Genomic DNA, 12643 nt, shown 5'->3' with positions numbered 1-12643 from the left:
CCCCACTCACCTCAAGGACTAGAACCTGACCAGCCCTCCAGAGGCCAGTCTTTCCCCATAATAGCACCCCCTATCCTGACCTTTCTAATAGGCATTTTCTTGCATTTCTTTATGGGCTTATCACTCAAGTGGGTATCCCTGGACACCAGTTTAGTTTTGCCCGCTTTCTTAAAATTGATAGCTCTTTAAATGTCTCTTAGTCTACAGGTTCCCCCTCCATTCCTTTCCTCCATTTGCCCTGGAGTTTTCCACAGTCCTTATAGTGCTGACTGTACATTCATAGTGCCATTTTAGTATGTTCTTTTTTCCTTTCTATTTCCCGAATATTGGCAGCTGATATCCAGAGGCTTGGTTCAGGTTTGGGCTCAAGCCCTTGGTAAAGTGGGAGGCAGTGGTGTGTTCTTTCATCAGGAGGCAAGGAACACCTTTCTTTTTGTGACATAAGTAGCAGTTGTTGTTCATTAATTCATTCATGGTATTCTAATTCAGCTTTTTCTATTCCATTGGTTAACTAGGATATTTTTATAAATAGGCAAGTCAGTGGTTTTATTTCTATAACATAGGCAGGATAAAAATGCTTGATTCTTTTTATTTACCCATTTTCAAAATAATTATTTCCCTGTCTTCCTCTGAGGATGATATTTAAAATGCAAACTCAGTGGACTTAAACCTATTTGATGGGTTTCGTTCAACTGTATTTATTACCCTTTTTGAAGTTGAGGTTGTCCCATCTTTTTTGGCCAGTGGGACCTTCCCCACTTTAATCTGAACCTTCAGGTCCTTTGTCTCTTGTTCCTGTCCTGCTCAGCCACGGCTCTCCTCCACACTCAGCTGTTCTCCTCCCCCCCTACCCCCATGGGGCTCTACCTGGGAAGGAGCCCCAGAAGGGAGTCCTGGCAAATGAGTTTCAGAAGTTCATGGGGCTCAGCCTCCCCTGGCCCCTCAGTCCTTACCATAGGAAAGTACTTTGTGGTCACCTGCTGCGGGAGTAGCAGAAAGTCTCCTGCTTTCCAGTTGCAGTTTATCCATTGGCCCAGGTACTTTTGGGTGTAAATCTTTTGGTTGTTTGGGGTTCTCCTGTTCTGTTCTCAGGTCCATCAGGTGCTCCATTGCTCCTGTTTTCTTCCTAGACAGTGTTAGCATACAGGCACTGGCCATTGTCTTTGTCTCTGCTTGTATTTTGGGGTCTGCAGGATTCCTTGCCATCTACTCTTATAAATGTCTGATTGGAGTTTTTCAGTGTAGTCACTTTATGTAAGGACCCTGAAATTCAAAAACTATGCCACTGTTATCACCATTTTTCCAAGATCATCATCATGTTTTTATATTTTACATTTAGATCTCTTAATTCATAACTAATTTCAAATGTATTCAGGTATTGTGGCGCAAGGTTGGGTCCAATTTTCTTGTTCCTAAGGGCTGTCCAGTTGGCCAAACACCAGCTCAAAGCCACTGATTTGAGGTGCCACCTTTACCAAATAGATTTCTGTATGTACTCAGGTCTACTTTTCACTTTCTGTTCCATTGATTTCCCTGCTGACTCACACTATACCACAATTCTAAAAGCTCCGTCCCCCGCTCCCCCCCCCCCTTTTTTTTATCTGACAAGGCTACTTCTGGGAGATTACAGCCAAGATATCTTTGAATAATGCTTCTTCCCATTTTGATTCCTTCTTAAACTCGTATCAGAAATGTTAGATCTTACCATTCTATTCATGTCTCTTACCCTTTTTTTTCATATTACCCATTTCTGCTTCCCTGATCTACATTCAGAATGACTTCCTGAGACAGCTTCGAGTTCACCAATTTTTCCTTCAGCTATGCCTTATCTGTTCTTTAATTCATGCTTTTTAAATTTTTTCATTTCTAAACGTTCTTATTTACAAACATCTTTTATTTCTTTAAATGTATCAGACTTTTATCTTCCAGTTGCAGTATCTGAAAACCTTGTATTTCTTTTATCAGACTGGCTTAGGATACCTTCTTTCCTTGTGTTTTGTGCTTTAACTGTGAGCTACTAGTTTCCTGAGAACTTTTATCTGTAGGAAGCCTCTGGGGCCTGAGTTAGAGCAGTACTGCACTAGGGGTTGTTTGCCTCTATCAGTCTCAAGAAGGGCACTACAAAATCACCACCTCTTTAATAAGGTAAATTCTCTTCAGGTATTTTTTGGATCACACAGGGAACGTGAGTTCTAACTGTATACTTGCACGGTCATCTCATATAGTTCAGAAGTCCTATTCCCCAGTCTAACCACTAGGCTTTCTTGCTGTCCCATCTTGACTGCAGACTTCTCCATTACCTTTAATCCAAGACACGAGCCTTTGGGAGTTTCAGCTCTATCTAGGAGTCCCCTTCTGGACTTACCATCCAGAGTGGAGCCCTTGTCTTTAGTTTTTGTCCCTCTGCATCTTTGGAAGCTGTAAAGGGAGAAGCCCGGTGTCTTCAGGCTTCAGAAGTCCTCAGGGCAGAGCTAGCTTTGATGTTTATTACCTTCAGGAGTTGGAACCTTTCACTCCACGTTTGGCCTCACCGATTCCTTCTTCTGTTGCCATTATAGACAGTGCATTTTAGTGTCTTTAAAATTTTTAACTTTTCAATTTGAAAATAGATTTTAATTTAAAATAGAATTTCCATATACCTTTCACCCAGGTTCCCCAAATATTAACATCTTATATAACCATAGTACAGTTATTGAAATGACATTAATATTGATACAATGCTATTATTCAAATTTAGTGAACTGTCCAACTTAATATCCCTTTTCTGGTCCAAGATATAATAATCCAGGATTATATACTGCATTTATTGTCACACCTCCCTAGGGTCCTTTAACCCAAAACCATCTGTTTTTATCTTATGATGTTGATAGTTTTTGAAGTGTTCTGGCCAGTTATTTGGTAGAAAGTCTCTCAGCTTGGGTTTGATTCAACAGTGCGTTCTTTAAAATATCTTTTCATATTTCATCTAGCATGTCAGTTATTACAGTTGGTAGAATTGTTTGAGGTTTTCTAGAAATAGGAGTTCTAACTTGATTTTTAAATGTTCTTAGACTATACTTAAAACATGAACATATTATCAAGTCAGAATTTTAAACAAAGTTTCTTTTTCTGTTCCTGTCATCGAGTCCACTCATTTGTGTACCCCAGTCCTTGACTGTTTGCTGGTGTGTTACTGTCTTAACATCCCTTTTACTGTCCTTTCAAATCAGTCTAGTGTCCTAAATGTTTGGCTTTGCAGTAGAGCCCTGGGATCTTTCATCCCCTACACACAGGTATCCCATGAATTTGACCTTGTACAAGGCTTCAAACAAAGGACGCAGGCAAAGAAAAATGTTCTGTAAGCTTTAACAGTTCCAAGAATTGTCATCACCATCACGTTAAGATTCTATCATTAAAAATAGTTTAAGACCCTCCCTGCTTGCTCCAGGGAAATTAGAAGAAAAAGGCATTAGTTCCAACTTTATTAGAGAACTTTAAAAGACAATATTAAGGCAGTCATTTAATTCATTTAATAAAATCATTAACCATTTACTGTGTCGTAGTTGTAAATCAGCATGGTGGTTTTAGGTTTTGTGAGGTCTTTGTATGTCCTTTGTGTGTTGAAGGAGAGTAAGGATGATGGGTGCCACATACAGACACATACAGTAAAGGAGAAGCTTTGGAGTAATAAGAACTGACTGAAGATGCAGGTAGCTCTTAGGGCATTGTGTTTCCTGTTGGGAGGGATACCAACAGGGATGCATGGAGCACAGACGGGTTGTGGTTGTATCACAAATCTTATATTTTATATTGTCCACTTTAGAGGACATGGGGCATTATTTCAGTATTTCAAATAGGAAGTTTTTTAGATGTTTTAGCTTTATTTCATGGCACCATGTTGGCCATACGTGTAGTCTGTTCACTGTCTTGTCCTTGATTAGGAATGCAATCCCCCATTACGTTGCTGAGGGAGATACTGTCCTCTTGATGAGGCAGTCTCTCGATAGTTAGGTCAAACAGAACCTGCCTGGCTGGTTTCCCCTAAATGTTTTAATGTTAGATTATGGTTATTTCTTTTCTTTTTTAGTTCTTAATGCTGGAAATCAGAAAGGAGACGTAAATTTACTTGATCAGCGTGAAAAGAGGAATCACACAGTCTGAATCAACTGGAATCATATACTTCATGTCAGGATTGAACAGAGATCACTACAAAATATGAGGGGTTGAATACTGTGAAATGTACTAAAATATACATCTAAAGATGATTATTGTGGAGTTTTAATATGTACTTCATGTAGGAAAATGACTGTGTTGTAGATGGTTTTTTTGAAGTATTTTTACTAAGGTGTCAGAATTTGTCAGCTAATAGGTATGAGAAGATCAGCGCCAAAAACAGAACCCAAGTTCTCCAAGTATGGTGACAGTGGCACTTAAAAAATTCTGGAATGTAACTTTGTTTAAAAAAAATCAAAGCCTGTAGAAGAGTCTGTCTTCTGACACCAAGAGACCCACCGCACCTGAGAATTCTTCTCTGGTCCCTCTGGTGTCCCGCTTCACACGCTGTGCTGAGTGGCCGGTACCAGCCCGGTATTTGTTCTCACAGGTCAGTGCCGAACGATTCCTGGCTTATACTCTCATGCGCTCACTTCTGGTTCCGACAGTCAGTGGCCTGGAGTACAAAACTGTTAACACAAACATCACTAGCGACAGTTTTAAACAAGTCTACATACAAAGACATTTTATGTGAGAATTTTTAAAAAAACTTCTATAACCTTTGTCATTATGTACAAAAATGCTTCTCAGTGACTTGTAATTTGAATATTTGTGATCTCTCAGTTTGCTTAGTATGTGTGGGCAAAGCAAAATCTTCTCTATTAAGTCCCTATTACCAAGAGCCATGAGTGGATTAGACTTTTGACACAACAGGGGCCAAACCAGAGCTGACCCTGGGGCCTGTAGCAGAGCACGGGGCGGGGAGAGGGGGCAGCACAGCACTGCGGGGGCACGTTTGCTGTGGACTGTCCACTGCACCATTACAGGAAAAGGAGAGGAAGTTGATGTTAAGAGTATATACAGTGTGACACGGGGAAAGTTTAGAAAGGCAAGAGAAATTAACAGTTGTTTTTGCCATAGTCTATACATTTGGCTTGTGGTCAATTGACTATCAAACGTGATTTAAAAATCAATGTTAATTTGAAAAGGACTAATCATAATTCACATTGAGTTGCTTCTCCGTATTTCCAGTAAATAGGCTCTTTCCATTTACTAATGACTGGCAGAGTCACACTAATGACTCTCAGGTCTTAAGGGTGAGTGGGTAGTGATATTAAATACAAGTCAGAGGATTTGAGATGCAGGAGCCTCAGATCACCTGCTATAACCACTCAACTTCAGACAGGAACCGGGGGTCCAGAGAAGTTAAAGAACTACACAGGCCAGACAGCTGGTGAGCTGGATGCCTGGCCCCTCACCTGGTCTGGACTCATGGTGCCCCTGGCTGGCACTGAAGGCAGGACCTGGTTTGCATTCAGGTTAAGATCTCCAATGTGAATGTTACTCATGTAGGTACCTTTTTACTTAATTACGAAGATTAAACTTTTCTACCCGGAAAAGGCAACTAACGAAGAGTGTTAAAAATAGCCTTGTAAGGTTTTATCTAAGCCCTTGTCCAACTTCTCTTTGTGTCTTAGCCTTAGGATAATCTCTCTTGCCTTTTCAATAAAACGTCTATTCATTCCATGTTTAATCAGTGTGCACAGAGTTCTAAGAAACAAGACTGTTAGTTCAGCTGCTTTGTTTTCCTTTACTGCCCTATTGGATTCCTGAAGAATCAGCTTGCAAATTATAGATTAAGAATGGTGGTTTGCCTTAAACCTTTTGTGGACTGAGATGGGATGTCAATATAAATAAAAAATAACCACGCTGTTTCCATCTTCATGTACAAAGGCACCAAAGGCCATTTGTTCAGGAGGTGTGTACTGTGAGTAATCTCTCCAGTCATGATTTCTTACCACCGGCTTACCTTGACATCACATAGGCAACCTATTCTGAGGCAACAATTTATAGAGGTGTCATGGCTTTTTTTTTTTTTTTTTTTAAAGCAAAACAAAAACCTGTGTAATACGGAAGTAGATGGCAAACCCCCCACTTTGGTCTTCTGGTTTCATCCAAAATTAATCAGCAGCTATTCCAATTTTTAATAGGTGTGAACTATTTAATTTACACCTTCCTCTGTATTCTCAAATGGTATGTAGACAGGAATGTGATGACTCTTTTCTTCTCCAGATGGGACTGTAGATTCCCTGCGCGATACTCAGACTTTTTGAGTAATGAAAGCACTGCACATACTTAATGTACTTTTGTGTGATGGAATTTGACAAACCAATACCTGTTAAGTCAGTGTGCGGTCATTAAATAACTAGATTGGTAACTGGCATGATTGTTTTGATAGTAGTTGGTCAGCTATTCTTAGCAGAACCTAGAGTGGTGCAAGACAAGTGTGAATTCAGGAGCCTTTAAGGTCCAAGGGCTTGGTCTACTCCCACTAAGAGATTACTATAAATAATTGATAGTTTATAGAACACTCAACTTCTAATCCTTGTCTCTGAATTTTACGAAAAATACAAAAAGATTCCATGAATTGTAGGGTTTTTTTTTCCCCACATTGTTAGACTTTGAAAATGTTCGTTAGTGTCAAAGTTGGGGAAATAATAGTTTGTGTATTTAAATGTTTGTGTACGAAGCCACTATCCCTTAAAAACTGGCTTATAAAATTGAGTAATTCTTCAATCTATAAATTATCCCAAAGTTGGTATCATCACATGTACTTTTGAAAAAGCTCAAGTAAAATGCTTCCATCCTTGTTGGTGTGCCTGTGAAACACATCTCTGGGAAAGTTAAAGGACTTGAAATATTTTCTTTAAATTTATGCATAAACTTCACATAATGAGTTTTATAAACCAAGGCCCTAGCCAGTTGAAACAAATGCTTGTGTTCCTATCTTTACTGCTTAGAATAAAATGATACCATCTAATGTAGAATAAAAATCCACGGCAGCATGAGCCAGGAAGAGGAATGGGCAGCAAAGGAAGGGTAGGGCCTCTGGTGCTGGGCACTTACAAGGTACAGGTGGCAGCAGATACTGGAAAGATCCCCACTTGAAAACGCTGCATGGGTTAAACTGAATATTCAGTAGTGAACAAAAAGTATGCCACACTGAAACCTAACCCTAAAATCTACACATTCCTACCTCTTGAATAATGTCACTAGCAAACATTTTGCATGTTTTAAAGGTGCCAAAAGGAACAGTTAAAGGATGATTTTTAAAAAAACCTCTATATTCTTATAGGTATATAATTTAAGACATCATGACACACAAAATCACAGTCCCCACGTAATTTAGTCTCCCTAGACAGAGGTTCCCCCCACCCCGCATATTCCCTTTTAAATGTATTTTACCAAAACCCCATTCAAGTGTTTGATCAATCGTTTTGAAACTTCTTTTGAATCTGTTTGAACTATTCAAGTAAAACACCTTCAGTCCTTAACATGCATCAACAAAGTGCTGTGGTTTTTCATTTCCAGTAGTGCATTTTTTTGTCAAGAAATTTATTAACTTTACAAACACTATTTTCACTCATTCATAAAAAAAGATTTATGATTAAATCTGTAATAAAACCATATAACATTCATAACATTCATCACTGCATTCAGTAAGCCCAGTTTCATCCATGGAACATAACAAACCACTTTAAAACAGCAGTTTTCATTCACGTCGTATAAGGCTGTCAAATTAAAAGTATTTCTTATAATATAGGCTGTTATCCAAGAAATCCATTTCACTTCATGTTATGTGCTGAGACTGACGGATGGATCCCCTTAGAATCTGAAAGTAGATTCTGCCCCTTGATGTCCCCCCTTTCAGTGTCTCTCAAACAAGTTTCACAACAGGAAAGTATTTGTGAGCAGAGAAATCAAATTCAGGAGGAACCTGTAAAGAAAGGCAGAAAGTAAACAAATGTATCTACAAATATTCAGACAGTACAGTATTTTAGTTTCTCCCAATTTTAGAGGTAAGGCAGCACGAGAGAGGAAAAAAACCTGGTTTAATGACAAAGAAGACAGGAACTAACCTGGAGGGAAAACAATGAGCTTATCTCTGGGTTTATGAAAGGGAACAGTTAACAAAGGCAACTGGACTTAAATCACAGGGAAGGGTGGTGGGTCAGCACACTTCAGTTCCTGGGTCATGGACAGTACTAAGCAACGAAACCGTGTGTATAGTAAAGCACGGCAGAAGATGAGGACGGCAGAGAGCAAGCCGCGATGGGAGTCGACAGAGGTACATGTAGGTGTGCCAATGCTCAGCAGGCACATGTTGACACAACATCAGCAAGGGAAGCTGACAGAATTTACCATCTCTCGAGCCGTTAAACAAAGACTTCATTACTGAGGCATTCACTTTTCTAAAGGCAGATGACTTTTTAAATCTCTCTCCCATAATAAATTTGTTTTCACACATTTTCTGTTTTACTCTTACTCGTTCACAGTAACTTAGACAAAGGAGGGAGGGGCATGGAAGGGCAGACTTTAGAAATTTTAAGTCAATAAAATCTCTTAAGTTTCAAAGCAAAATGGCAAGCTCTAGTTATTTTCTGCCCCTGAACCTATTTTTTATTTTCGTTTTAAAGATTTTATTTGACAGAGAGAGAGAGGTAGAGAGAGAAAGAAAGGGCACAAGCAGCAGGAGTGGCAGAGAGAGAGGGAGAAGCAGGCTTCCCGCCGAGCAGGGAGCCTGATGCAGGGCTCAATCCCAGGATCATGACCTGAGCTGAAGGCAGCCGCTTAACTGACCGAGCCACCCAGGCGCCCCTGAACTCTTTTAAAGGGATGATTTTGAATGTTTTACCTTTTTGTAATATTTGTGCATCGTATTTTTTAAAAAGTTCTACAATAATTTAACACCCATTTACTTTCCCCACAATGCGCTTACCTTAGATTCCTTTTTGTGTCCTCCTGCCAGTAACTTCATGACCACAAAGTTGGGTTTGGCAACCTTTAAAATTCTATTGACCTAAACAATGAGCAACATTAAGCTATCAAAACATAAAATTCAGAGTCAAAATGTCTTTATAAGATAGGAACAAGGTGAATGTTAATTTTTTTTTTTTTTTTTGAGATTTTATTTATTTGACAGCGAGAGAGGGAACACAAGCAGGGGGAGTGGGAGAGGGAGAAGCAGGCTTCCCGCGGAGCAGGGAGCCCGATGCGGGGCTCGATCCCAGGACCCTGGGATCATGACCTGAGCCGAAGGCAGATGCTTAACGGCTGAGGCACCCAGACACCCGATATTTTATTAAATAAAGGCAACTTAACACGAACAGACATACTTCTCCGCGACCACAGAGCTCTACTTCAGTCAGCCGGGCCGCCCTGGAGGGGCCCCTGGGTCTCGCTCTCACTAAGCCTGAAGAGTGTCCGGCTGCAAAGGCGGCAGCAGAGCACTTGGGGTGCAGACTACACAGCTGGAGTGCTTGCACTTCAGGTACTAGTCATGAAACCTCTGGCAAGTTCTCTAGGCTCTCTGTTCCCCAGCTTCTTCATCTATAAGCGTGGGGACAATAACTTGACTCCCACGCCCACACAGACCTGCTGAGAGGATTACTAAGTGAGCTAATCCATACTAGAGCTGAGAACCACGCCTGGCAGGTAGGAGGTGTCCTGTGTTTACTGTCACTCCTGACTACGCTTGCCCGAAAAGTCTGACCTGAACAAATGAACAGCAGAGGACTGGAATGCTGCATTCCTCCTAAGAGGAAGTAATGTGCAACCTGAAGAAAAAAGCTCCCACTACTCGTTGCTGACTGACCTCTCTCCAGAAACACATCTCACTACAGGTTTGGAACAGCTTCTCCTCAGCCCCAGATAAACATCCGCCTGTCCAGATGACAGCTCCCTCTAGGCCTCCAATAGGCACGTCCCAACCTGAGCTCCTGACTTCTCGGCCCAGGCTCCCACCTGCCCCTGCTCCATCCGCAGCCCTCTCCACTGGTTCTATCCACCCAGCGGCTCAGGCCCAAACCCTGAAAGTCCTCCTTAACTCCTCTTTTCCGCACCCACATCCAGTCCATCGTGCTTCAGATCACCACGGTCCACACCATCTCTCACCAGATTACTGCTGTGGGTCCCTGCTCCTACCTGTGCCCCTACCACAGTCTATTTTCAGCACCGGGGCCAGAGAACCTTTAGAACAAAAATCTAGTCTGGTCACTCCTCTGCTCAAAAACCTCCAACGGCTCACCTTGTTCATCGTACTCCAGCCACACCAGTCCGTGCCCTTGGGGCCTTTACATGTGCAGATCCCTCTGCCCATAGGGCTCCATCCCCAGTGGCCATGCGACTTGCTTTTTCACCTTCTTCAGAGATTTGCTCACAGGCCACCTTAACTTAAAAATGCCTAATCCTCTGCTACCTCCCTACCTCCCTCCTCATAGTATTCACTATCCCCATTCCCAGCTTGATTTTTCATAGTCCTTACGACCTTCTAATATACTATGTAATTTATTTACCGTCTGCAACCTCCACCACCCTCAGGAGGGCTGAGATTTGTCTAGTTTTCTTCGCTAGTTTTTACCACAGGGCTGGGGACATATTAGGCACTCAACAAGTATTTGCTGAGTAAACAAATTAAGTTCACTGAAAGAAATATACCATCTGTTATAGGTACCTTCCTCTAATTTTTACATTCCCCCTTGTATTTTCTTTTATTACATGATTATATGGAACAAAAAGTCATCTCTCTCCTATTCCTGTTTCCCAAGGCACTAGGCTCCCCTCCCAGGAAGCAAACACTGTTATCAGTTCTTACATAATTCTTACATCTCTTTCTGGAGATATATTATACTCCTATAATATGTGCACACATAGAGAGTTCCTGGGCCCCTTCTGATTGAAATGGCAGCACACTCAACACAGCTTAGTACTTTGCTCTTTAAACTTCTTATATCCTGAAGAACATTCCATTACAGTATTTAACAACCGGCCTTTTCAAGACTGCACAGTATTATATGATGTATCATCACTCATTTGACAGTCTCTGTTGAGGGACAGTGAAGTTTCCTTACTTCTTTGCTATGAGAATCCTGCTGCAAGGAGGACTCCTGCGTAAACCACTTGCTTCCCTCACTGCCCACATGTGCACGTGTGTTAGATAAATCCCAAGCAGCAGAACTGCTTGGCCTAAGCATCTGTGCTTTTTTACCAGGAACTGCTACTAACTTCCCTTTCATGGAGGTTGTACCAAGATATACTCCCCAAAACAGTCTGAGTGTTAGAGGCAAAGCACTGTCACTTGTGGAATCCATGCATGTCAATATGATCAGGCATACAGCCAACTGTGAGAGCAACAAGAGGCTGCAACTCAGTATTCTCAAGTCCCAAGGTCTGTAGAATAAGATCTCAAAACAGTCTTCGAACAGTAGGCCCGATTTTAAATGGTCAAGTGGAATAAGGTTTTTACTTCCTGTGATAATCGACCAGAGCATTTTTCATATTTTAAAGATTTATAGAATTAGATTTTAATATAGTAAACTATACATTAAAATAAATTTTAAATGTCACCATTTCTGAACTGTGGATCACTCTTGGATCCTATTTCTGTTCTGCCTACACACTTTATGGTTCTATGTCTTAATTTCTCTTTGCATCGATCTCTAAATTTACACAAAGGAGCTATTGGCTTTCTTTCGTCAGATAATTTTAAGTCTTGCAAGGTTAGGTTAGCAAAGCCATTTAAAATCCTTGCCAGAAACACGAGAGGCTTCACTATTAATTCTGTAAGGTTCATTTTTATAAACTGTCATCCAGTAGTAAGATACCTATTTCCTGCCAAGCTTTTCCTCCAGAATTACTGTGACTGCAGTCTTACCTCATGGTCTGGGTTTGGGATATTTTCCAAGATCATTTTCGCCTGCTGAAAGTGCTTACTAGCTGCCACATACAGTTCTGGAGACTGCGGAGGAGGGCTGTATTTATTGAGGTCAGACATTTCCTAAAAAAGGGGGGGGGGATACTGTATTATTCAAAACATGTTTAATATGAAAAACTCTATAAAGTAGCTTTTGTAATTAAAAAATTCTACCTGATTCATGATTCATATATAGACACTAAAGCAAACACTCGGCATATGTCCCTATTTTTCCCTACGTAATAGTCCATTCCCAACCGTCGTAGGTTACCTCATATAATCCTCGTACTTAATTTTCACACTAATTAAAGCTGCTGTTTTATCGCCTTGTCACTGGCCCAGTACTAGTCTGAGTGGACTGTTTTAATGCAATGGCTGGGTACAAACAGCGGATCTCTAGGAAGGCCCAGGACTACTTCCTTCACAGTGGCTTTAGCGAGCAGACTCACCTTGAACTGCAGGTAGTGCACCGGTGGTGGTGTCATTACACTGTTGAATGGAGCAAATCGGTGCTCATATCGAACTTGTTCACTATCAAGCTCAAACTTGGGTTTTCGTACTTTGCCATCCATGTCAAATGCTACCATGGTCTAAAAGAAAATCAAAGAAAAGACTGTATCACTTTGAAAAAGTGAACTCCTCATGAGTACAGAATAGAAACAGCTATTTTCACAGAGTTAAAACAATTTTAAGGTTCAG

At 40.9% G+C, this 12643-nt stretch overlaps 2 protein-coding genes across 11 annotated transcripts in view; one reads left to right on the top strand and one right to left on the bottom strand.

Annotated features, from left to right (window-relative positions):
• Nucleotides 1-6413, top strand: part of GOLM1 (golgi membrane protein 1) — a 55051-nt gene extending 48638 nt beyond the window's left edge. For all 6 annotated transcript variants that reach the window (XM_045882333.3, XM_045882334.3, XM_064579421.1 and 3 more), the window contains one exon: nt 4067-6413. In XM_045882333.3, the coding sequence (XP_045738289.1) occupies nt 4067-4140 (74 nt within the window). In that variant the 3' untranslated portion in view covers nt 4141-6413. The remainder of the gene's footprint in view (nt 1-4066) is intronic.
• A 1153-nt stretch (nt 6414-7566) lies between these two features.
• Nucleotides 7567-12643, bottom strand: part of NAA35 (N-alpha-acetyltransferase 35, NatC auxiliary subunit) — a 94755-nt gene continuing 89678 nt past the window's right edge. For all 5 annotated transcript variants that reach the window (XM_045882332.3, XM_045882330.3, XM_064579419.1 and 2 more), the window contains 4 exons: nt 12394-12534; nt 11906-12028; nt 8972-9052; nt 7567-7969 (listed from right to left, as the gene is read on the bottom strand). In XM_045882332.3, the coding sequence (XP_045738288.1) occupies nt 7910-7969; nt 8972-9052; nt 11906-12028; nt 12394-12534 (405 nt within the window). In that variant the 3' untranslated portion in view covers nt 7567-7909. The remainder of the gene's footprint in view (nt 7970-8971; nt 9053-11905; nt 12029-12393; nt 12535-12643) is intronic.

Source organism: Mirounga angustirostris, unplaced genomic scaffold, assembly GCF_029215605.1.
Source record: "Mirounga angustirostris isolate CCGP_5_RB_7025 unplaced genomic scaffold, mMirAng1.0.hap1 SCAF_15, whole genome shotgun sequence".
NCBI classification, from domain to species: Eukaryota; Metazoa; Chordata; class Mammalia; order Carnivora; family Phocidae; genus Mirounga; species Mirounga angustirostris.
This window is presented reverse-complemented; position numbering and strand designations above follow the sequence as displayed.